Source organism: Perna viridis, chromosome 7 (genome assembly GCF_037379345.1).
Source record: "Perna viridis isolate PV_CMFRI_1.1 ecotype Kerala chromosome 7, ASM3737934v1, whole genome shotgun sequence".
NCBI lineage: Eukaryota > Metazoa > Mollusca > Bivalvia > Mytilida > Mytilidae > Perna > Perna viridis.
Genome location: NC_142451.1, coordinates 15,365,997 through 15,393,141, shown reverse-complemented (window position 1 = coordinate 15,393,141; position 27,145 = coordinate 15,365,997). Strand labels below are relative to the sequence as shown.

Here is a 27,145-nt window from a genome sequence, read left to right as displayed (position 1 = left end):
CTTTTGTGACATTTTAGAGTTTTCACCGTTACCTTAATATAGCGTATTTCTACAATCGAAAAATTAAAGCTTCTTAATTAAGAATAAATGTCCGGAAATTCAATTCCGAAGGCATTTGGTAGTCAACTGTTCATCAAGAACCCACTCTTAACCTGGTACTACCGTGATGTCATACACCGTGGTCGGTGTCAACGACAACGTCTGTTTTCTTTACTCGTAGTAAAACACACTGTATACCCGGCATCACATAAATAAGATACTGTTAAAATTTGAATGAAAATATTTTTTACGACTTTATTGACACCTACCGTCGTTTAAATTGTCTTAAATGACTAGCTCATTCGTTTAGCCAAACGGCTTCTCCCTAAACATTGAATCGTTAAATGTCGGTGAGATTTTAATTCTCGGTCCCAATATTTACACTATCAAAGGTCGGCCATGTTTACAGTGATCGGGTTGCTAGGAGATATTGTTTACGTTTAAATGGTTTGTGGAAAAAACCGAAGAACCCAGAATGCATTTCGGTGTTAGTTCGGATATCTCGGATTTTTTTTACGCGAACAACGTACAATACCGAGAAGTTGATCAAGCAGACGATTGTTACCGGATTGTCCCGTAGAAACCAACATGGCGGATATTAGTATGGGATTTTCCCGTAAGGATGTGTTACGCACGATTTCAGCCAATAAGCGACTCGTTGGTACTAACACCTCATGCATATATGCGAACTATCTTCATATTTAATAAAAGAGAGACCACTCTAGTGGTAAGTCCCGACGGTTTAAAAAGTAGAACTTCAATTCGAAAATGTGCTGTATGTGACGTCGAGTGTAGTTAGCATTTTGTCGTCGACAGTCAAAATTAATTTAGAAGCGGCGTTGAAAAGGTACTCACATTTAAGTACAGAAATATTGTCCTACAACGGATTGAAAAAAGTTACATGAAGTGCAAGAAAGAACAAACGATTTCGTTGCAAACAATATGATATCGTGTGAATGTTGCGCATGTAATCGCACGATTTTTTTATGTAATGTACATTTATGCTTGTTGTACGACACCATACTCTTTTGTACCATATACTATTGGATCGATATCCCATTAGGTGAAATTAAAATTTGGACAGACAGAAGGACATTTATGCTGTTTTATTCATTTTGGAACCGTTTCGATCTCTTTAAATGAGTTAATTTCCTAAATGTATTTGTGTTTTGTCGATTTGCCCATTATCGGCGCTAGTAAGCTTTGAAACTCAACAACTGTTATCATACTTCTGTAATAGTTATTTTTCAACCGGATGCTCTACTCAATTGTTCATAACTTCTAAAAATTAAACGAAAAATCATTCTTACCTTCGTTTTAACCGGGCATATGCTCTCGACCTTGAATGTCCAGTAAAGTAAAAATCAATTTCATCACATTTTCTACCTCAACAAACCTCAAAGGCAATGTTAAAGTCTTTTGAAAGTGTAGAAAACCAACGAGTACTTTTCATTATATAATTCTAACATTAAATCAAGCCCTTCAACATAAAACAGTATGAGTTCAATATATTCTGGTTGTGTCCATGTTTTCTTTTCTCGGTAGTGGAAATCAAGCCAGAAAATATCAATTACTGAGAATAAATAGTTTGTGGAACCTTTTGAATGTCACGCTGAAATATTTTACATAATGTTTCCGGTATGAAATTGGAAAACATCGGAATGTACTTTTTTCAAATATGCATTTGCTGGATAAAAGTTCGAAGAGAACCATATGGAAGGTAGTCGCTTCATCTTCCTATTAACTGGTTATCATCTGCCACGAATGTCGGTCAAAATCGACAGCAGCAATCCTAAAAGTAGTATACTACTAGTACCGTGTAGTTTGATATTGATGTGCTACTTATGGGTGGAAAATTGAACAAATAACTATTACATATATGTACAAAACTACACAATTTAGCCTAATATCATATATAAAATATCGAGAAAAAAATATGACATTAGAAAGTGTTTTATTTTTTTTTGCATCGCGCTAGGCTTCTTACAATTAGGCTTCTGGAACAGGCTTATTTAGTAAAAGATTGAAGTCATCACTACATAAGTGTTATGGTCGTCATCATGAACTCGTAGATCGTTACGGTGTATCCATCTGTACCATGAAAACTTGTATGTTCAACGTGTCATAGTTTTCCTTCCCTCTTTTGTCTACCCTGAAAATCACTTCTTATAAGCAAATCGGCGGGTGTTTCTAGAATAGCAAAGAAGGCTCACCCTACCGGTACACCTGGTCCATGCTCCCAGTTTTAAATGGAGTTCGAGTTGGTCATTTACGTTTGTTACTTTGTATGAATTATTTTGGTTATATTCGGTTCTTTGTTGTGTTTGTATGTTTTCCATGTCTGGTCTTTGTCCCTGGATTACGTTCTTTTGATTTTTGCTAGAATCTTGGTTCCCTTGATGACTCATACTATATTTAGATAGTTTTTTTTAAGTAGAATGTTTGATCCTTTTTACATATTGTATACAGAATTGGTCTAATTTCGCAGTGTATCCATTTACACACACACACACATATATATATAGTTGTCAATTAGACTTCATTTTTTAAATTGAACTATGGACACACGGTCGTTCCCTTCGCGCAAAAGTATCATGTTTGCACACAAATCATATTACTTTGCACCAAAACATTGAATACCTTATTATGTTTTCTTGGTCGTTGTTTTTAATCTGTAAATATGAATTATTGAATCCTTTGCGCGTTTCACGCGTATAACTTTCACTGAATTTTGCTCAGATATATGAATAACGTTATGGCTAAAGTAGTTCAGTATCTTCCAGTTGGCCAAGAAAATAAATTCAAAATGAAATTGACACTTATGTTATATAGTCTTCTTTTCTGTTTTGACTGTTAGTATAAGTTTTGTATTTTTATATACCCCTGTCTTGTAATAAAACATTAACACCTTATCTTTCATTTTCACAAAAAAATACTCGTACATCATAGAAAAATATTGAATTGTTTAATGTTTAGGTTTTGATTGTCCATGCTGTTTCATATCAAAACGTTTTTTTTTTAAATAACCTGTTAATTTTGTTCAGTGAAAATTATGATAAAAACCACAAACAAAGCCTTACATTAATTCATTGGGTCAAAATAAATGAGGGTTATCTCCTCCTTTCAAAAGAACAACTGATATTGAACAACATGACGGATTTAACACAACTTAATATATTATTTTCATTGATAAAGAAATCATTCGGTAAAAGTACATATTACCCTCTCTAATAATTTAACGATTATATTTCTTAAAATTGTGGAATATGAAGAAGAAACGTATTTCCTGCTGTTAATCATTGAAAAAATTATGATAAAATCTTAATGGAGATTTTGATATCTTTTTAATGCAAATTTTAGGACAAGAATTCGGTAAAATGTATAAACAAAACTATGAGTTTTTTTAAGACGTCTGTGAATCATTGTTACACGAGCTATAGTTGATTTTTTCATAAAAGTACAAACTTCGTGTGTCAGGAATAATTTTAGAGAAGTTTCACTGAAAATATGTAAGTACTGTTTCTTTATCGACTGATAAAAAAAAACGCTTTAAACAAGATAAATGTGCAAAACGTGTATTCGTAAAAAATGAAAGGAGAAAACGAATAGACCAAAAATCCGTATGTTCAATGAAAAATACATTAAATGGGTTAAAGAAAATTAAATATGCTAGGAAATCAGGAGAAATAACTACATGTATTATGATAACATAAGATTAATTTGTCATGTGGCTGAAACATCTTCTGAATATTTGTATTTATTTTGCATTTATATATACGAGTAAAATGACGCAAGTGCAACATTTAAGAGGACGAAATTGAATATATAGATATATTTATAAATAGTCTTGTCACTTCCTCCTCCTCTTGCCGCTTTTTCTAGACATCTCACTTCTTGACGCTTCTTGACATATCTTGTCGCTAATTAGTGTTCGTACTTTGAATTTTCTGGCTAAAGCCAGAAAGACCTACTCTCATAACATGTAGGAAACGGAAAAAAAATCAAAATGATTTTAATACCATATTATAAAAAAACGCTTTTCAATGACGAAGATACGAAAAATACCGAGCTTTTTATGGGAAGCTCCGAAAGACGTGACTTCCTGTCAGACTGAAAATAAGAACTTCCAAGCTTTAACTTTATTTCGCATTAAATACCGTCTATTAATATATGTCATTGATTTATTTTTAATATTACAAACTGGACCAATTGAAATTATATTGTAAAGGAAAAAATAAGATAGTCAGATTGAATCAAATCATCGGAATATTTATTTTTAGATTATAAACCAAATAGAAAAGAGTTACAAGATTATATACATGGGATAAAATACTTGTTGTGTTTCAGCAGTAAGTACTGAACTCTTATTCGTAGGTGATAGACGTACAATAGATATTGTTAGATTGAAAAAGTCATAAATCAGTTTTGTTTCAGCATTTATTCTGGTCATGAACATATGAGAACAAACACAACTGAACTTTAAGCAAGTTCGTCTAATTGTAAAATATTGGGATATTTCACATCTCAAATTTGCAAAAGAAAGTCTCACATTCATATAACAAATGCTTAACAATTATACAATAAAAAAAAATCAATATATTTAGTTAATGCATTTTTACTCTCAATTCTAAACCTACCCTGTATGCCATTTCTTCAACAGGAAAACTTTAACAGTCAAACCAAAATGTTCACACCATTCAAATATCTCTAACAACAAAAAAAAACATTGTTCTTAAAACAAGAAAAAGAAACAAAAGAGTCGATGACCTTTGAAATATAACTGCTATTTCTTCTCATGATAATTGGAGTAAAAAAATGAAACCGAAGTCTTAAGACTATTGTGAAATTTGAATCTGCTATTTCAATGATTGCCTGATACTCATTATTTTGCACCAGAGACAAGGTAAAGTAACTTCTACTTATACAAATGAATTAAAAATCAAAACAATTGTTAAAATAGCATGTATCAGATGTGTAATCAGACATTGCACCCAGTGTAGATGGTTGACCTCTAACCTTTGTTCTGCTTGGTTAAGAATTGGTTCCGGGTCAAACAAAGAGATCACGAATCAAAATGGTATTTTTTTCATGAAACAGATATCGTGTTATATAATTAGAAGCGTACTGATTAACTGGACAGATTCAATGCTATACTGCAAAACAATAAGATGCCATTTTGTCGAAAATACTTCAGAAATTTCAACTTAAGTATACTTTGAAAAAAAAACGTTATGATAAACATGTTAAATGTAACATGAACAGAATACTAAAAATGAATAAAAAAAAGGGTTTTCACGGTTTTGCAGTTTATACATGGGTCTGGTAAAGTGATTTGACTGAAAAAAAATATCACATCAATTGTACACTGCAAAAAAGTTTAATACAGATAAAGCCTAAGACAATTTTAGTATTTTTGAAATTATAAAGATTATCACAAGTTCAGTTTTGAAATTTATTTGTTCCTGTTGTGAAACAGCTTTGATTCCTTTGAAGAATTGAAAAATGACATAATTAATGTGGAACAGTTCACGGCCAGAATGCAAAAAGAATCGAATATAGAGTTGCCTCACGTAATGCCGGTCCATCGTTCAAAGAAACTCATCTGTGACCGAAATAAATATTTCAAAATTTTGAACAGATGTATATTTTTCTTAATGGGGAATTAAAATCCTTACGGATATATTAAGGCCTAATGACCACTCTTGGGTATACAAGTGTCCACAGAATGGCCAGTTCCACGCGCCAAGTCACGGGCCATTAGCGTATCAGATTATTTTGGCCAAATAAATGGATTTTACAACATCCTGCGGCAAGAGAGACACCTTCGTCGCTGATTTCATCTTCAATGTCTCAATCATAATCGGCTAAAACTGACATTATTATTAATGGTGTCAAAATTTCCTACGCTGATTGCAAAATGCAGTGATATATATTTTAACATAAATCCCTACTAGTACATAAAGGTCGATTAGAAAACATTTGTTACAATTCACAGTCAAAGGGAACCGAATCGATCTAAAGATAAAAAAACATGCTGTGATTTCTATCCATTAATAAAAAAAGCTTTATGAAATAATAATTCGAACATTAAAAGTGAAATGTAATATTTACATTTTTCACTTAAAGTACGTATCACCTATAATCTCATTTAAAATGTGAATATAATTTGGTTTGCGTTGATGATTTCAATTAGCTTTACGTGTTTTGTCATGCTGAGTATTCTGAAAACAGTCTCTCAATCAAAAACAATGTAGAAATCGATTACCTAGCAATCACAATAATCACCCTGAAATTGACATATCCCACAGTGAATTTGACGTATCCCGCAGTGAATGTCAAACTTGATTCCCATTCGTTTACAAATGTATATTTTTGAGACGGATTATTAGAAGTATCGTTGTCAACCAATTCCCAGATTATATAGCTAAGCATTATAATTGGTTCCAGTCAATATTACTACAATTAGCAAAGGATGCCGATTAAATAGAGAATAGATGAGAAGCAAGGAAAGTCAAGATGCGTGCTATTGTGCAAATTTTCAAGATTGTGTAAACAATAGTCTTTGAGAATTATGGTTGAACAAAATAAATAAAAAAACAACTATTTTATCAATGTTTGTCTGTATAATTTTAATTACATTTGTTAGCGGCAATTTTCTACGAGTTCGATTTTTTTTTCAAGCATATTATGTGATATTTAATGTGATTTTCCTTCAATATGTTATTGAATAATGATGTAAAAACCTCTAGACAGACAACAAATTAGTTAAGGCACTTAAGCAATTTTGCGGACCCCAAACGAGATTTTTTTTGTATCGAAATAGAAAAATAAGCTTATATTTTAACTTCAAATTGCCCAGATGGTTGTGATAAAATGCGTATCAGTTGTGCTGTAACTGTTAACAATACTTATGGGAAGACAAAACCAATTTACTCGATTTTAAATTTTGAGATACGTTTGTGAAATATTGTATACGTTTTCAGTGCTATTATTGCACGCGTTATCTGATTCCGGGACAAGAAGTTCCGACGCTTTAGTCTCAGGCTCTAGGATACATATCTAAACATGCCTTGACAATAACCCCTGCTATCTTATACAGCCATTATTGCGAAGCGACAACTCTAACCACATAATACACATTTGCACCACGTTATCTAACCATTCATGGACTTCAGGCTGCTAAAGCGTCTTTGTGCGCAGTGTGGTGAAAGTTAAGAACGATTCCATAAGTAAAGACAGAAATGAGTCAAAATGTTTTAACACACATTACCCGTAAATAACCATATTCTCTCTCGATTCTGGGTAATAAATACGTATATAGAAATGATCTAAAGATGAGTTAATTTTGGTACATATTCATACTGTCCCTGAGAATAGGCGTTTACATTGTTAGAACACGGAACCTGAGACGAATACATCTGCCCGTAAGGATCTTCCATCCCCTGCATGTCAGGGTATAATTGTCCATTGTTCATATAATGACCATTGTACCCTCCTCCGTGATTTGGATGTTGTGACCCCATTGTCATGTACATTTGTGGCGGATGTGAGGCCGTCATAGATGAATTCGAATTAATTCCAGGCGACATCGATGGCTTCATCCCCGGTGAATGAGATTGACCATACTGTTGATATGGATGACCATTATCATTAAAATGGCCTCTCATGACACTGTGATCTACGGTCATCTGAGGACTAGGTCCTTGTGGTGACCTCTCGTTAGGTCGCTGTTGAGTGCCAGTCAAGCTCGTCATTTGCGGTCCTGAGCTGTGCGTTATGCTGTCCGGTGTCATTTTTCCACCACAATCACTGCCCAACCCATCCGGACCCATAGATCCTTGGCTATCACTCTCAGATCCGGACATATTTCCGTCCTTTCCTCCCTTATCTGACCCTTTATGTCTTTGTTCCTTCTTAAATTTCATCCTTCGATTTTGAAACCAAATTTTAATCTGTCTCTCTGTTAAATTCAGTAAGGCAGCCATTTCTATTCTACGTGGACGGCACAAGTAACGATTGAAATGAAATTCTTTTTCCAGTTCCACAAGTTGTGCGCTTGTATACGCTGTTCTAGCACGTTTTGTTGGTTCTGTGAAAAGAAATAACAAAAATGTGTTTAAGAAAGCAAAAAGAAAACTACATTATTTTTTATATGTTCGTACATATCTATATTTGCTTAATTGCGTTATTCAAATAAATAATTTTTTTCAATGTTTCTCAGTGGATGTGTGCTTTTAGCTTTTGTTCACGTGATTTTTGTCAAATTAAATCATAGTTATTTCTACCGATTACTTTGCTCATAAAAATATGTTTAAAATCAGTTAAAATTATATTCATTCCAATGGTATTTATAGTCATGACAACAGAATAAATATCAGGTGTCAATTAAAAAAAAACAATATACAAATAATATTTCTATATCTCAGATCGTTTGAAAATGTATCACACTTCACGAATCATTAGAATTATAAACTTCATAATATTAGCAGTAGAAAAACTAACCGATTACTTCAAAAAGCTAATTTCTTAGGAATTTGATATTATGGAAAAATTATTAAAATGAAAAAAAAATCATACAAGTTTTCTTTAGATTATTATCGGAGAGAAATGTTTACTCCTCTTTTGATGTATTCACAGATGTTAAATAGATAGAAAACGAAGAATGCTATTCATTCAAAGCGACGTAACTGAATTTGCAACAAGTGTAAAGAAGGTTTTTTAGACAAGACAATATTACCAACTGAATATTTTTTTTTAAATTGAATAATTAAACATTAAAAAAAATATCGAATATTCAGAAAATTAATTCTAACTGTTAAAACTGATAAAAAAATCTAAATTATTCAATTTTTATGTTTGTTGCATAGAAACTGCTTTTTAAATCAGAAGCCATCGCGAATTTAAAAAACAGAAATGTATTTTTAGTTAAATGTATAATGTCTGATTGAGTAGAAATACATTGCAAAACTTCTGATCAATTATAACATGTAATAAATATATATTATTTAATGTAAAAACTTCATGGTTGTCAAAATTAGAACGTTTTCTTAATAACAAGATAGTAGATTATTCACACTCAATTTCTTTTATATTGAGGAAAATATGGAGCACATCATTCAAATTTTCAAACGCATTTTTTTTAACATTTTGTAAGTCAATCGTAGTTATCAACCGGTAATAATAATTATCAAAACATGTAGTATGCAAAACCTGCGTCGGTAATTTTAAAAAAATTCAATTTTTTATATTAAAACCGAACGGAAAAAATCTTGCATTTTAAAGAATTTATTCCTATAATTACAAGGACATTATTATAATTATTTTTCATCTTAAAAAAAACACTTACTGTATTTTAAAATGAAACAATAATCAGAAAATTCGAAGAAAAAAGATGAAATGGTCATCGCAATATTTGTGAATTTAAAACAAATAGAAATGTGTGTTGTACGTATTTGTAAAAACAAAACATGAAAAAAAACTAAACAACGTGTAAATATATGTTTAGGTTTTGTACCTTTTGCTTCAACAAATCAAAACATTTATCTCTTAAAAGTGCAAACTAGAATGTAAAAAGTCTTTAGACATTCTTATTGCTTATTAAATTATAGTCTCACCTTTCGTAAATTAGAAAAAGGGATAACATTTAATTATCCCATCATGAAGTCATAAAAGCAGGCAAAAATCACCCTACTTTAAATCCCACAAGCATCGTAAATTAATGATCCCTCGATTGATTAGCACTGCTTTATGTCTTTTAACAAATAAACGTAAATTGGTGAGTGTTTTATTCGAAACTGCACACATCATTACAAATTTGACGCGGATCTTTTTTTATGTTTGATGGGTCATTTATCACCGTAATCAAATAAAACACTTACCTGACATTGTCTGCGAGTTCGAAGTAGTCGTCTGCTGGGTTTGAGCGGGTTGTGAAGGTGTCGGCTGCTGTTGTGACGCTTGTTGCTGGTGGTTCTGCTTTTGCTTAGAATTTTGTCGACTTTCAGTCATCCATGGAAATATTTTACTACTCTTTGAAGAGGAATGGTTCGTTAGCGAATTTCCGGGTGGAATATTTTGATTTTGGTAGTAATAATTTCCATATTCCTCATTGCACTGTGGGGTTTTATAATCCGATCCTCCTGTGACAAAGTCATTCTGAATTGCACATGATCCGGGTGGATAGTATTCCCCACCGGTCGGGGAAGGAGCTGTATGTCCAAATGGTGGTTCATATCCATATCCATTTTCCCCAGGAAAATAATGAGGAAAATTTTGCGAAGGATTATAATAAGCAGTTTTGTGCATCTCGGTGTTTGAAAAATTTATTGCATTGCCTCTAACCGACATGTTATGATACCACAAATCATTTCTACGATCATCTGTTTGATGAGTCATGTGACATCTAATCTGACCAATCAATTGTCAGCTTTCTACTCTGTTGAAATTGATGATCTGAAAAATAGAAATAAAAACATACTAGAAACAGAGTGTCGGTGTATTGTTGTTTAAATTTAAAGCAATAAAATTCCGATCAATTGTTGACCCTCTCATATTTTTCACATAAATTATCTTAGCTCTGACAAACGACCTGAACTATTTCATTCATACCTTTTCAAGTGTCTTTTAGGGCGTAAGTCCAGATTATATAACGGACCACGTAAACATAGACTACTTGGACCAAAACGGAGCCCAGTATTTAAATCAAATTTCCACATCAAAATCGACCGCTTTCTATAATAACAGGATACTGTTAGATAACTTTGATTTGTTTCTTTAAAATTAGAAAATTGGATTTCGATTAAACTTAGCCGTTTTGAGTTTAAAACCTTTCGACATAGAAATTCATTTAAATTTTAGAAAATAAGTTTAGAATTTTAAATGATGAGTTAGGAAAGATAAGGTAAACCCCGTTGACAGGCGAAAGCTTGTTTCACCGATCAAAGGAATATTTAAAAGTTTTTCCTTTATGACTAAAAGTCCTATTCTAAATGAAATTCGACTTTTGCATTAAAATCGCAGATTTTACTATAAAGTACTAAAATAAAATTTTCTTTTGAAGTCTGCATTATTTGAATAAATGAAAAGACAAAAAAGTGAAATAACGCTCCAAATGTTGGAAATTTTGAAAGTAATTAATATAACGTCTATTTTCTTTGGTAAAGCCTAAAGAATAAAAAATAATTGTTCAATGCGTCATTATAATTACTGAGTTTTAGCAAATTAAAACCACTGACTGTAGAATACGGAGTCCTGCTTCAAAGAAAATAAAAAAAAACAGGCATAAGCTAGATGTCATACACATGGCTCCTGCTGAATGTACTGTTAGATTAAGAACAAAACGTGTTTTAGTCATAAACATAAACACACACACATATACATCTATACAAACATATATGAATTATATAAATGTACATGTACATGTACTACAATCATTTTTTGATCACTTAATATACTCAAATACAATTCAATACCATTTTGGGACTACATGTACATGTTGTTATAGAAAATATAAATAATCGTGAAACAGCATTAAGCTGCAGTTACACTAGTTAGTTCAATACTTTATAACAAGATTAGTATTGGAAATTGTTATTCATGATCTAAAATTGTACTTTAACAAAATTATAGATAAAATACTAAGTAAACGTACTAAACGGTTCATCGACCATCCGAAACCAACCACAGTCTTCATTCTATACAAAAAATTCCTATAGGCAAACATAATGATTGTCATTCTGCATCAATATTGTGCGCGGCTCTTTAGAATTCTCACAAGTAACAATAAATTCATGAAATATACATTGGCGAATGAGAAAATAAGTAAAAAATAATGAAGATCAAAGGAGCATTTTCATCAAAATTCATATAGATTCTGTATTTTCATGTTTGTACTCAATTACACAATAAATGGACAAATTTTGACTTAACCATGATCTTTATTTTGCATCCATTGCATCATATATGTTCAACTTCATTTTAATGCCTAACAACTTTTCCCTAGACAGTTCTATCCCATCCCTCCCTATAAGTCATATTACAGCCTATTACCACTTACTGCCTCTATATAGCCCCATCCGGAAGGAAAAGCAAAGGTGCATGAACACTTTGCACACCAAAGTCAAATCATCCTGTGTTATATAATGCACGAGCTTTCTGGTGTGACTTATCAAAAGTAATGGTGTTTGTTAAGTCTAAATAGAGTACAGAAGAGTATCAGCACTGATTATACGTAAACTGCACGAATCCCAGGGAAAGTAGAAATCCCCGCATGGAAATGGCTTCATTTTACTACATCGTTCTATACCTGTCGACCGTGTTTTATGGAAACTTTATTTAATAAGTAAATCAGAAGAATTAGAGAACAATTAAAATCGCCATATCAAACTACACTAGAATGTTTCAGATTTAATTCATTCGTGGCTGAAGACAAGTTTATAGTCCGGTCGACACTCACAATGTAAACTATCTAAAAGCTATATTTCTCCAAAATCAACACACTATGTATCTAATATGGGACCTGGAGGAATTCACAATAGCATGTTTCAATGAAAGAAATCGTTCATGCAAAAATTTAATCTGCTAAATTACACCAACATTTAATCAAATTACAGATACGAATGGAGACTGGTAGACCTCTCTATCAATGTAAGAAAAAAAGCGATTTGTGGAAGAGAAAAACATTATCAGTCTGGGACAGAAAAAGGGGGGGTTGTTTTCTGTGCTCTTGCATATTCGATGTAATGTCTAGATTATAGCCACCAGGGAATTTCAAATCTATGGTTTATATATAGTGACATACTGACATTCATCCAGACCTTCTACTTTTATAAAACAAATTTTAGACAATTAATTATAAACACTGCAATGCAAAGGTGCACCAAGCTACACTATACCAAAGTTATTAAACTTATTTTAATGCACAATATGGTATAATTGGGATTATTTTTAACTTATAGCAGCGGTTGTTAAGGAGATAAGACAAAATAGATAACAGGATTAATAATAACGTTAGAGGAACAAATCTAAAATTTTCTTGAAAAAGTATGCCTAAAGAATGTCAAAAATTGTGGGCTCACTTCGCTCCAATGCCCTCTTATTATCAAACAGTTTCTTATTACTCAATGTAAATACAATTCCAGCATAACAATATATTCAGACATTCATGTACAACGACAGATCCTTCATGTTTAAAGATATGTATGAATGACTTTCTCTAGTTTCAAGTCAATGGTATCCAAGCATGCTCATGTAAACACTCGCGCCAATTTAAAGAGACACGCCAATGCTTTCTGAGTTTATTCAAATGAAACAGCAAAGGGAATCAATTCTTATCATGAACACAATTTTTCAAACGAAACGGATACAATCTTAAACAGTGAAAACAGGAAAGTAAATGGAATATCACAACGCAAGATCGAGACATTCATTCATCTGAGTTCGCCGTCGTGTCAGCCTTTAATAGTCCGCTATATGTTCTCCCATGCAGCTCATTGATGACCTTCTGATTAAGGTGATAGTTGAAGATGTCATTGTTTTTTTGTTTTTTTGTTTTTTTTTGTTAATTTATCTTTTATCGATATTTTAACAATGAATCACCATTAGATCGGAGCTATCTGCTTGTTTAGCATGTTGAAAAGCATAGATTCTAAATAATTCAGTGATATTTGCTTTGTTTAAAATATCATTTGTTTCATTATTTACCTATTTGATTCACCCACGCATGCGTTTAGCAACATAAAAAGAAGTTTCACCTTGGAAAGCATTGAATAAAACAATTCACTATCTTAATTGTTTTAATTCAAAGCTCGACCTGATGCAGTCAGGTTAGGACTGAAAGCTGACCATCAATTACCTAGGTTACTTGGTCTTTGCTATGTTTATAGACTGAAAGCTGACCATCAATTCGCTATCGTCTAAATAGATTTTCGGTAACTTACTGACCATTGAACCAATTTACAAAATCCCGAATAAAATGACAATAACTATCACATCTCAAACTATATTTAGAAATCTTCGCATGTGTTCAATTTTCGCTAAATTTGTCTTTCATCCACATGTCCCCTCCCTTGACTGTTGAATCAGTGGTTTTGTTGAAATGATAAAATGAAACCCATATACATATTACATAAAAATATAAAGCTACGGTCCAAGATGTATCAAAGGAAACAAGAATCTACAAATAAAATATTTTAGTTATGTTTTTGAACCGTCAAATGCGAAGAGATTTATGCAAAAGATTGGTATACGTGTGCGATTACTTTTGTTCAGTGGGTTGAAAGGAGGAAATTACCAATATCATAAACGTCTAAATTAGATCATAGCGTTCGGCTCTCTTACGATCAATTTCATCCTTTGTAAGGTGCTAACAGGTATTACTGTCTAATTTGCATATTTTCTTTGTGACTTTATCTTTTGTTCAAGAGATAAAAGACAAAACGTCGACATTCAGGAAGAACAAAACTCGCAACAATAAAACCGTTTTCTTGTCGAACGACAAAACAACGGCACAAAATGTGATTAAATATAAATTAGCGCTAGCAATTACCAAAATTGGTGGATTTTTCCAATGTCGATCGAAATTTTCAATGAAAAAGCCATACTGCAACATGTATGCTAAAGCGTTATGCACTTTAGTAAAATGGCTATGAAGAACCCATCCCTGGTGCGGTTAGACGCTATCCTTTGATGTAAGCACAACACTTATTGTGGTTGCTGTAAATTAAAACCAACATTGCTTTGAATTTGATTCGACAACAGGCACGTAAAGGATGTAAAAAAGAATTAGGTTCAAGAGATAGGTATTTAAGACTATCAAACGCTAGGATCAACACAAAAAAACAAAAACGGGCTACAGGATGGTTTAAAAGTAGGCTAAAATACCTACTGATAATTAGATGACATAGATTCATAATACATCTACGTAAGCATCATGTCAATTATCTTCTTATTTCACCATCTAATCTTACATTTAGTTAGGTATATGTGCATATTCATGCATTGTAAGTTTTTTAATAATAATATACGAGAAAAGTAAGTAAATTCAGATATAGAGCTTAAGGTCACGCCGAGTATTCGACATTTCGCAGTATCGCGAGTGTCGCGCAAAAAGTCGGAACTGCCCACCCTTCAAGAGCACCTTGGTTTATCTAAGTATAGTCGGGTCCGCGCTTTTCGTTCTCTGTGTCTAAATTTTAGTTTCTTTTTGTGGTACAATTTGATCTTCGCATGATATCATTTTGGTGTTCCAAACGGTACTTTGCTCAAGACTTTTCCGTCATGTGTACCGTCGGAATGCCTACTTCTTAGTTGAAGATGTATTTACGGATACTCTCTTCAGTAGATGGTTTCATACTAACGCCAAACAAAGACCAAACGTGAAGAACCAAAATGATCAACCAATTGGGTATAAAACAAATTTAGTAATGTATGCTAAAATTGAAGTCTCAATTGAATCAATAAATACTTACGAACTATAGAGGCTTTCTCATGGACAATGGGTCCTTCAGTGTGGTTTTAAAAATGATGGTTCTTTCGTCTAGATGAAATATCGTTACAGAGTCGTAAATCATGTTTGACACTTTTTGGAAAATGTGGTTCTTCGCTATTATAGACACAAGACAGTCCTGAACAATAGTTTGTGACATCATAACCGAAGCCGTGTATAATTTCTGAATTTCATCAATTCTCTACGGTTTTCATAAATTCTCGTCTTGTAAGATTGGCATATGAGCTAGATTTATGACGTTTTGATCTTGACATTGTCTAAGAATTTGACACCGGAGTGTCGGTACAGTGCCTCATTAATTTATCTACAGGAAGTTCCAGAAGTGTCATAACATGGGCTTATTCAAAGAGAGACGAAAATTTCATTTTCTATGCATGAGTGGTACCAAAGAAAGTTGTCTCTGTTCGGATCTTTAAAAACAAATATGATTGTAATAAGTTGAAATGTCAACTCAAATTCTCATAACCAAATTTAGAATAAGATGGCAAAGCTTCGTATTGAATAGACATGTCTAAAAGCAATACCATTCTGTATCTGAAATTTCGTTTTTTGTAGAAACTAGAGAACTAATGCTTATGCGTTTTGGGAATGAAACATTAGGTATTTACATATTTGTTGGACCTGAAAACATTTGTCCAAAACAGTTTCTATAACATAAATCAAAACAATCATAATTATGTACAACAAATGGAATTCTCATTTATTTAAAAGATTTAAGTTTCGATACTGGAAAGATAGTCACAGGGTTTTACCCTAAACAAAATCCAAATTATCAAAGAAAACGAAGTCTTTGCCTCAGATAAATGTTATATGGTAAAGCCATTACTAGACTCAGATGGATTCAGTTTGTTTTTGCTTGATGCTTTTTGTTACAATCAAAACTCTAAAAAGTATACAGAAAAAACATTCCAAATTCTCAGCGATATCTGCTAAGCTGGTATTTCTTTAACTCGTTTCACGGCTAGTGCCCGTAACGTTAGTTTTGATATCATGCTAGTCTACAGCCTGTATCAAAGATGGAACCACGCTGTTGCAGGCACTCTTTTTCAATCTGGAAATATGTCATTTATGAAGTATAACGTTACATAGTAATCTTTAAAGTATGTTTTTTTCTAAGTAGATGGTGATTTTAAGCTTGCATAAACATCTGAAGATAATGTGAATGCCGTCAGTTTGACAAATTGTATTCTCTGAACGCCGAACTCAAATCTTAGTTTGAAATATACACTGTGCCAGACTCTAAAATACATTTCAAGAGTTACTATAAGATAGGGGGTATTTTTTCTGTATCTTTGTAGCCTTTTAACTTTGTTAGCCATAACATTAACGTAATTACCTGATAATATGGAGGAATGTGCTAAAAATAACGATTACAATTTCTATAAGTTATTTGTACTTTAAAGATTGGCAAAGTGGTTTACATTATAAATGTACGTATATATTAACTATACTAAGGACAAGTTTATAGTCAAATAATACATCAAGAATAATGGCAATAAAGCCATAATGATAATAATAATAATAATGATGTAATAATATAATAATAATAATAATAATAATAATAATAATAATCCATTAAGAATAAAGGTAGTTATGTCAATATGATAATAATAATAATAATAATAATAATAATAATAATAATAATAATAATAATAATAATGATAATAGTAATAATAGTAACAAGAAGAAGAAACGTAAGAATAGGAATTACGATAAAATCACTTCGACAATGTAAGAAATGATTGCAATTCAAATTTTAATGATAAGTTCACTTTCAATGATTTTGGAACTAAATCTATATTATTCAGATTTGTTTGTTAAAAAAGAATGTGCACATTTGTAATACCTATATAGTATTCGACTAAAGCAATCAGAATTATGACAAACTTATAGGTAAATATAAGATTAGAAACCCAGCAATATTACCAGTGTTAAGATTTAAGACATTTTATAAGAACAAAAGAGTAAAGTAAATGTTTTCTTTTCTTTTGGGACATTCCCAACAGATAAGCAATGCATACATGTAGTATAAGTAAGCATACATGTAATACTAGGCACAATATATGATGGTGTTGTTATGTTAATTTTTGTTCGTCATTGAATGAAAAAATACTGGCCCGGGGCCACAAAACTTAAAGTCTGAGAATATTCTTAACTTCCATGGTAACTCCAATCAAAGTCTTTGAAATTGATGACGTCACAAACAGTTAAGAATTTTATCAGACTTAAGTTTTTTTTTAAGTTTTGTGGCGCTGGGACCTGGGGTGGCTGCTTTATTGGTCTTTCTCTTAACGCTTCAATATAAAAGGGTAATCAAGGGGACCAAGATTTGAGCGGAAAATCAAAATAATATTATCGAAGGACAAAGACTATACATGGGAATGCATTACTAGATTATTATAGAATACTTATCATAGTTAAAAAGATCTATGTTTTGTTTAATACTATGCTGCCACAATTTTCATTGTTCACTAAAAACAATTTATAGGTTTACACTGTAATATCTTTATTCTTGTTTGCCTTAAACAAAGTGAGATTTAAGGAAGTCTTCTTGAACAAAAAAAAAAATCAACTGTTTGAATCCTGGAGGAACAGACATTCGAAATTGACTGACATTAACTAGACAGATCTACCGAAGCAATCTCTGTGTCATGTGTCCTTAGACAGCTGAAAATGTTTGGTAACAGCATTAAAACCATATACAAGTCTGGATTTTTATAAAATAAAATTCCCATCCATCATTCCGCAGTTTCAAAAGTCTTCCTGAGACAATGAAGTCATCTTGACAACTGCTTTGCTCAACAATAAAGGTCCTGTCGACTAATTATGACAAATAGTTAAATGATAGAGGGATGTGAAGAAGAAAATCATGGGTCTCTTTGTCCATTTGTTTTGGGGTCTGTAAATAGTGTAGAGAAATTAAGTTTCTTAATCTAAACTCCATATTGGATTAGGGTTTTATATGACAAAGAAGTAGGGAGAGAAATCTGCTTTTTAGATTTGATATCTTATTGAAAGTTTCTGATGTGAGAAATGAAGATAAATGAGAGGCTTTCTAAAATCAAATATTACTCCTTATTTAGTTAATGAATTAAGTAAAAACTAAACATATCTTGATTGAAAGAATTAGCCATATTGTATTGCTAGTACAGATTAGTTAAAAACAAGACAAAATACAATACATTTTCCATATCTTTATATTCTATTTTAAAAATAAAAAATCTTTGCGAAAATTTAAATATTTTTTTTTGATTTTCCAGCTAGAAAATTATTTTAAAACTGGTAAAATGTCAAAAAGAGTTATAGCTCTGTTCTCCTTTTTAAACGTTTCAGTACTTAAAAATATTTTCTTCACAAAAATGTGTTGAAAAATGATGTCTGTTTCTTCAATTTGTAAACACGGCAACTGTATTAGGTTTATGAATCATCAACAAAAAATATTTAACAAGTATTTGATTTTCAAAGATGATACAACAGAATAAAATATTCATTTTAAAAGTACAAGGAATCGAGTAGATTACAGATAGTTAAATGGAGATCACAGTCATAGGATCCGCTTCAACACTTCTAAACTATCAATTATTCTAACGTATTTAAATGAAAACTACGATATCATCAACAACACTCAAGAACTTGTCAAATAAATGTCATATCTTAAACATCAAAACGCTTTGGTGATATGAATATTTATTATTACTTAAATATATTTAGGGAAGTGGACTTGAGAATTTTACTTCTTTTTAAAGTTTATTATATAGAATACTTTCATTTACTGTTCCATGACGCAGGTTTTTTATGGCATGAAATTCCAATTTAGTGTACAGGTATTAGACTCATCATTTATTTACTGTTCTCACCATTGAAGTAGATCCAATTTTTCGCTAAACACGGAAAAAATTGCTTTTAAGACACGTGGTTGTTTATATACATTATACTGTGTATCATCTGATCAGATGTTTTTTCCATATTTTTTCATAGTAGGACATAAAAAATTGCGTATTGTTTTGTCTAAATAAAGAAAATGTTTCCCACAAAAAATTTGATTCATCACCGGTCCTGTTGAAATAAACCAAGCATATAAATTCTGAACAGAAGAACATTTTCTGTTAACGTTCTACCATTCAAAACTTTTATTCACTAAATGCATCCAGCAGTTACTGTAACAATACATTTACTTTTGAAACTAGAATTCGTTTTACGTGATTTATGACCGCTTTAAATCAAATTTTTCGGTATCCTACCGACAAGAATTTTCTACTCTACAAAAGAGCAGTTAAATGAATATTTCTACTTAAATTGCAATAAAATAACACTTTACACGAAAGCATGTGTGACTAAATCACCATAAAACTTTCTACGACTGATTTATGACACTATATATCCAAACGCATCTGTGACTCTGGGTGCATCTATCTCTCATCTTAAGTACCCGGATGGGAGCCTAAATCGACACGTGGGGGTATGATTTACGATTTTTCACATGAAATGATTCCTTTATTCACATGGGTTAATCACCAGATAAAATCACTCAATTACCGAGAAGAAGACCTTAAATTAATTCGAATATATTTATATTAATTGAGCGTATCATCACATTATAGGTGTTATTATGGGCGAAATAAATGTTATTTTAACGAATCTTTTATCAGTATAAGTATCTTTCTAATGACCAGTTTTACGGAACTGCACACTAGAAAAAAAACCTGGTAAAACGGAACACATAAATATGTGCGAACAAAAATAAACCGTTGATCTTTAAAAACATACGATATAGGAAGCTGAACATGTGAATGTTATATAAGACTTCAGCGTAAAATGAATTGATAGGAAACTTAATTCCAGATACAGAGTTTAAAAATATGAAAGCTTAAGCAATGTGTCAAAAATAAAACGGAGGGTGCAACAAGTTAAAAAATTAAAGTTGAGAAATGTGTTCTTACCCTGCCAAGATCTTTTGACCCATAACAGACGTCAAATCAACTCATCTTTCTCTCTATGCCTGAACATAACACAGATCAACACATGCATTTTGGCACGATCTTGCAATAACTTCCTTTTTGAAGTTTTCTGACACTAGTGCTTTCCAGAATTTTAGGCAATATAGAGATCACTGTATGTGAACACCCTGTCAAAAATTTGCAAGATATAAACCTTCTATTTTAACGACTGGAGTTGGTGAACCCACTGCACCAACTGTTCCTACACACTTACTCCATTAAATGTGTTTAAAAGTTAAGTTTCGTCTCATTAAATCATGATTGCTCACAATAGAACTGCTTTTTTGCAATTAAAGTTGTGCTATCGATGTTGTGGTGGAAACCACTACAACCCATTTTAATTTTTATCTACGTTTTATGTCTTACAGTTTATAGGTATTTACCTCGTGCGCTATTATCATTTTCGCATTTGTTATTTGTATCTTGAATATACAACAAGGACAATTTATCATTAGCTTTTGACAGGGCAAATGGAGCGCTGTTATTTCACCGAAAAAAAAACAACAACACTAGAAATTCCAAAGTTTTTAACACTTCGCACATACATTGATCAAACAAATATCGATGTTCCTTTTAACAGAAAAACAGTGAGTGAAAATAAACCAAGCTTTGGAATTAAAGGAATGACAGAGAACATAACATGGGTGTAGTTGCACACTGCAACAGTCTGTGCAGGGGAATTTCTAAGAAATTCTAGGACTAAGGGGAACAACTCTATTGCACCAGTTGTAGAACCTAGTGACAAAGTTGACATTCCTAATGCAACCAAGCAAGACAGTTAAATTTCTACTAAAATCTAGATATAAGTATGTCCAATATCATTCATCTCTTGTGCTTTCACTTGTATGTAAATCGGTATATACGATATTTATATGAGCATCTCTATTTTTCTTCGATATTGAAGAGTATTATTAAACCTTTAACTTGTTCATGCATTATTGTAGCCTTTTCAATCCAATTGTCTGTTTTATTTTATTCTGTGGCAGCTGCATGTCCTAAATTCACATGATATAACTTGTATGAAGGAATTACTGATTATTGTTGTTTTTCATCGTTACCTAATAAAGACGAGGAATGATACCCGTATCGACCTTTTGACCTGTAAATATGAATAATGATTGCATTTTGTATCAAATTAAAAATGATACAAACTGAATTTGTTTAGTTTCGCCGAATGCAGGTGCTTGCTACCTACCTATAACATTTGACAGAAACGAAGTATCTACAATAAAATGATACTCAAAATGATGTTTTATTACTAGTTCCGAAATTTTTGATTGTATTATTTTGATATCGCTGCATCCTCAGTTGTCTTAACGAAAAGGGAATTAACGTACTTTATTGATATGCATATTATTATAACATGAAGTTTTGTATTTTGTGAAATTTCAGCTGAGTATCAGCATTTTTTCTTAATTCAAAAATGTGTAATTTATAGCTTAGAACAGCATATATGGACTGTGGTGTATGTATCAATGACAGCATAAAACGGTCCAATATGTAAGAAAGCAACATTTTAATTCAATCTGAATTAAAAGTATACCTATCAATTGTTCAATTCAGTCACTGCATGTAGGACCTGACAACATTCTTTTCAGATGACCTTTTTAGAAACCTCGGGTTTTTTCCCCGTTGAATAATGCTATCAAAATCACGATAGATGAATTTTAACTGGCTGATCAGTAAACGAACAGAAAGTAAAATAGGGTGTTATTAAATCCTTCAAGCAGTGACTGAACGGAACAATTAATAGGTCTAATTTCCCTTTTAAAAGGGCGATGCACGATTTGAAAATTTGATCTTGGTTGATTATAGACATTTTAAGCCTAAAAAGCCGGCTGTCTTTATTATCATTTTGGACTTTTTATTTTATTTGACGATCATAGTCTCTCAAAAATTTAATGGTGAACCGCAGGTGTGGTAAATGATATCAGACGTAGAGCTAGAGTTCACAAACTCATGTGTTCCGTTGGATAACATATTTGTTGTGTGTTTTGCTGACATTAAATAAAAACAAGTTTGCTAAAAGTATTGTGATATTGCCCCCTAAAATAAACAAAAAAAGACTTCAATTAAAACAAAACCTAACAAGAAAACAAACAAAAAATACAAATTACACGTTTGAGAGGCCAAGTAATATTTGGTCGCATGTAAGTGTATGCATATCTAATTCTCGAATGACTACTACAATTATAGGAAAAAACAGTGTTCAAAAATTCTATTATTCGGAAAGAAGCACTAGCTGCAGAACTTGATTAATTAACTTCGGTTTATGTAAAGTATCCATAACATACATTCTACAGGATGTTTTCAAAAGACAAAAAAAGTTGATTCATCGTTATGTTGTTATGAAAATTATCATCAAACATGTGTACGGTATATCGCAATTTGCAATATAAATATGATTGGTATTTCGTATATACTCGTTACTCTAAAGCATTAAATAAAAAAACTCCATGGCATAAAAGGGGGAAATGTTGACCTCAAACTGACGTAGTGTAGGAAAGTTTTCTCTGTAATCCTTTAATGATTCCCAATTCATAAAAAAAGATTATGACACATCCGTACTCTTGATCTGTATATGCAGTGAACTGACCATTCGTTTCACGTAATAAACACACATAAAAATACGAAGGCTTTGAAATCGATAGAAGACGTAAGTATCAAGACCGTTAAACAAAATATTCTAAATATGTCACATGATTAATTCGTTGGAGCCATGTTGACATGTTAGAACAAATGCAATGGGTTACAATGACAGTAGATTTTCATTTTGACACTTCAGAGCCTCTGCATTTCAACAACTCTAAGAATTGAAGTATTTCGATGGAAAATGTCATTTTTTTTGTCAGTTATTTTACGCTTTTAATTACAAAAACACATTTTAATGCTACGAGAAAGCATGGTATTACCTACATTTCCTATGACCACAGCGTTGTTAACAAATGCAGTTAAGAGGGTGTCCAAGCAAAAACCAGGCAGTGGGTGGCACATGACAAATTTTCTTTCCAAAAAATTGTCATATATTTCGTATCACAAATGCATCCTTTCTTAAAGTTGAATGTTAGTTTTTGATGTACTGCTACGACTGAAGAGAAATAGTATTGACATTCATTGAAAAAAGGGAGATAACTCATTAATTTGAGGAAATTTTGGGTCTCACTAACCACTTCTAACGTTTCCATTACTTTACAGGTTAAAAAAGTAATTTTCCAAGTTTCACTGTGAATTCCCAGGACAAGTGATATCTTAAAGTTGTATACTGTTGCAAAGCTTGGCAAATAAGGCTTCCAAAATCATTGTGCTAATGGTACGATGATTGTAGAAATTCTTCACAAAATTTACTTGAATACATAATACTGAAAATCCACATTTTTACCTGTTCTGCTAGTTGTATACCGTTGCAAAGCTTGGCAAATAAGGCTTCCAAAATCATTGTGCTAATGGTACGATGATTGTAGAAATTCTTCACAAAATTTACTTGAATACATAATACTGAAAATCCACATTTTTACCTGTTCTGCTAACTAACAGCATGGGGGCAAATTACTCACACATGTAAACAATATTCATACACTTTTGTAGTTAATTACATGTATGATTTTAAAGTACACATTCTCAGCTTTATTTTGACTACTTTTAATCATAATACACACAAATAATGCACTTACAATGCATATGTCTAGGTTCAGTGTGTTTTTGGTACTACATAGGGGGTGGCCATTTGACCCGGAAGTGGTTAGTGAGACCTTGGTTGCCTTGTTGGGGAATTTTAAAAACATTTTACGAGTAATCCATGGTCGATTTAAAACAAACTTTATACTAGATATATACATTACATTGGAACAAAAATCCAGTGAGATAAGATTCACCCTATTCCACCCAAATCATAGGATCTGCCTGATTTTTACATGGACAGTCTCTTAAATGGAAATCAAGGGGAAGTAATAAAAAAGAACATGATGCAGGGAGATTCATGTGTTACAGTAAGACAAAAAAAAATAGTCACGCAACAAAGAACATTCAATACCTTAAAACACGCACATAGAGACACCAGTACATGAGCAACCCGAACTCCATAAAAAAACTGGGAGCATGAACCAGGTGCACCGGTACGGTAACCGTCCTCGAAAACAATCTTTTCTAAAAATATGTTAATGTCAAATCACGTTTCTTTCAGATATGATTTCACCGAATTGAAAATCAATGACAACAACAATAAAAGAATCATAATTGTTAAATGCGAAATAACAAAAACGAAATTCCGAATTGAATAATTAAAATACCAGTTGTTTCTTTTTGTTGAAAAGATGTATTTGTGGTACTTAAAACTCTCTCCCCACGGAAAAAAATCCTGCAACCAAAAACTTCTTTTCCCATTTACATTTTTTATCTGACTCAAACCTGTCAAGAACATGGTCATATCTACCCGTATGCGTAGTTATGGTATGCATTTTATCGTTACATTCCCATAGAGATTCCATTGTCGTGTTTTGCTGTCTTATGCCTTTCATTTCCACATAGATTTTATAGTGCAATGAATGTTGCTTTTACATGCACGGATATACCATGATCGTCGATTCGTTGAGACTTAAATGAATTTACATTTTAACTAGATTGGAAAGGGTAATACATATACAGCAACGGCTTACTATTCTAGTGACTTGTAGCAGTGTTTTAAAAATCCGTTAAGTTATAAAAAGGGCACAATTGGGTTAAATGTGTAAAACGTGTCGAATCTGCGAATAGTATTGCTACGGTATGAGTAGTATTGAGTTTTCTATGCTTCCTTTGGCAACCTAACGTAAGTTAGCTTGCCAAATGCTTTTCGAAATGAAACAAAGCAGAAAGCTATAATGAATTATACTACGTGATATGTACACACTCTTATGATATAAATTAACTTCCTCACTTTTACCATTGTAACCAATTATTGACAGTTTGTAATCGTGGTTCAATTGAACAACACTTATACAGTAAGCCATAACAGCTAAGCACGTGACAGTTGCAACAATTCCAATAGCTAGTTGCCTGCTTAGTTACGAAGTCCTACTCGATTAGCCCTCAACTGAGATTTAACCAATCACAAAACCTGGCCTTGATTATAATCTTTGCAGCTATTTATCCATAAAATAATGCATAATTACAAAACATGCAATATTCCATGTTTTGGAGTTATCGTCGTTGACGTCTTCAGAAAAGCACACTATTCCCCATCTTATTGAATTCACTGAAGTATTAAAACCTTTTATGCATTTGGTTCACATATATATAAGATGTACACTTGAAATATCGACATTTTAAAAACTTATTGGCAGGCCCCGGATAATACTTCCCAGTATACTACAAGTATATGTCTGCTTTCATAACAAAAAAAAAGTATTAACCGTATGACGGTGATATATGGGTGTACTCGTCCACATCAAAACATTATTCCGTAAATGTTACCAAACAAAATCGGGTTAGTATTGCCATTTTCTAGGCAATTTTTAAAATTAAACAAAATGAAACGACACTAAATAACAAGAATTCGAGGAAAACAAACATCCGAATACCTTCATCTTGTCAATTGTTCTAGACAATCGGATCAACTGGTTTATATAGCTATACCCAGTCGTTATTCCTTCCATTAAAAACCACTTACCAACCATAAAATAATTATTTGCACACAATGATAAATTACCCTAGACTCAAAATTCTTGTAAATGAAGTTATTTTATGTTGTTTTAATTTGCAATTGTAGATTAATGACCGATGAGCAGCCCGCATTTTCTCGACCCTTCAGATAAGTCCGGAGTATTCCAAATGATTTATGTTCGTAAGAAAGACAACAATTTCAGAAGGGGTCGATACAACTCGATTTCTCGTTCATCATGTTTTAGTATGTAAATTAGACGATAATAAAAGTAGAATTTGATTAGAATAAATGTCTTTAAACTCGTACTCCTAATTATATCTGTTTGCACAAGATACGATTTGTTCTTGCTGTGATTTTTTAACGGGGAGAATTGTTATTTTCGAATCTGTCAGGATGATAAATTATTATTATAAAAGGTCGTTTGTCATTTTGGAAATCGAGTAGACCAAAAGAATCCCCACGGTTTATTTTGTCGAAGGATTTGGATGTAGCAAGCAGGAAACTTCGAGTATAGAATGTTTTACACTTCTGCACCCTAAGTTGCGTTTTACCCTCTCTTCGGGAGTCTTCACAATTGTTATTTGGACTACTTTATAATCTATACAAGGTAGGAAGTGAAATACTTATACATACAAAAGTCGTTACTATGGAAACATCGTTGAAATATTTTTTTGTGTTCTGTTCTCTTTATTCCGTTGCTCATATCAGTACGTCAGGCAATACTCTAAATACAGAATCAGGGTGGATCACCCGAATCAATGCGCGTGCGTAAATCAATCGATATAATAGTTTATCAAAATTGAAAGAGATTGTTGAACAATACGCCTTACGAAGAAGGGGAAAGTACAAATCTGTAGTTTGATTTGAAAATATGTTAAATAGGTAACTTAGGCTAAAATGAACATGCTGAGTAACTATGTTTCGGTTACCGCGAACTGCTTTCAATGTATAAACACCAACAATGTA

General features: G+C 32.2%; 1 protein-coding gene across 6 annotated transcripts in view; it reads right to left on the bottom strand.

The window, feature by feature from the left end:
- Positions 1 to 4,458: 4,458 nt before the first annotated feature.
- The window catches only part of LOC148611502 (uncharacterized), a 43,845-nt gene continuing 21,158 nt past the window's right edge, over positions 4,459 to 27,145 (bottom strand). For 4 of the 6 annotated variants that reach the window (XM_088592102.1, XM_088592101.1, XM_088592104.1 and 1 more), the window contains 2 exons: positions 9,918 to 10,491; positions 4,459 to 8,128 (listed from right to left, as the gene is read on the bottom strand). In XM_088592102.1, the coding sequence (XP_088448228.1) occupies positions 7,368 to 8,128; positions 9,918 to 10,434 (1,278 nt within the window). In that variant the 5' untranslated portion in view covers positions 10,435 to 10,491 and the 3' untranslated portion in view covers positions 4,459 to 7,367. Of the gene's footprint in view, positions 8,129 to 9,917; positions 10,492 to 10,647; positions 10,756 to 20,484; positions 20,759 to 27,145 lie in introns of those variants that run through there. The other 2 variants (XM_088592103.1, XM_088592105.1) reach the window with 2 other exon arrangements.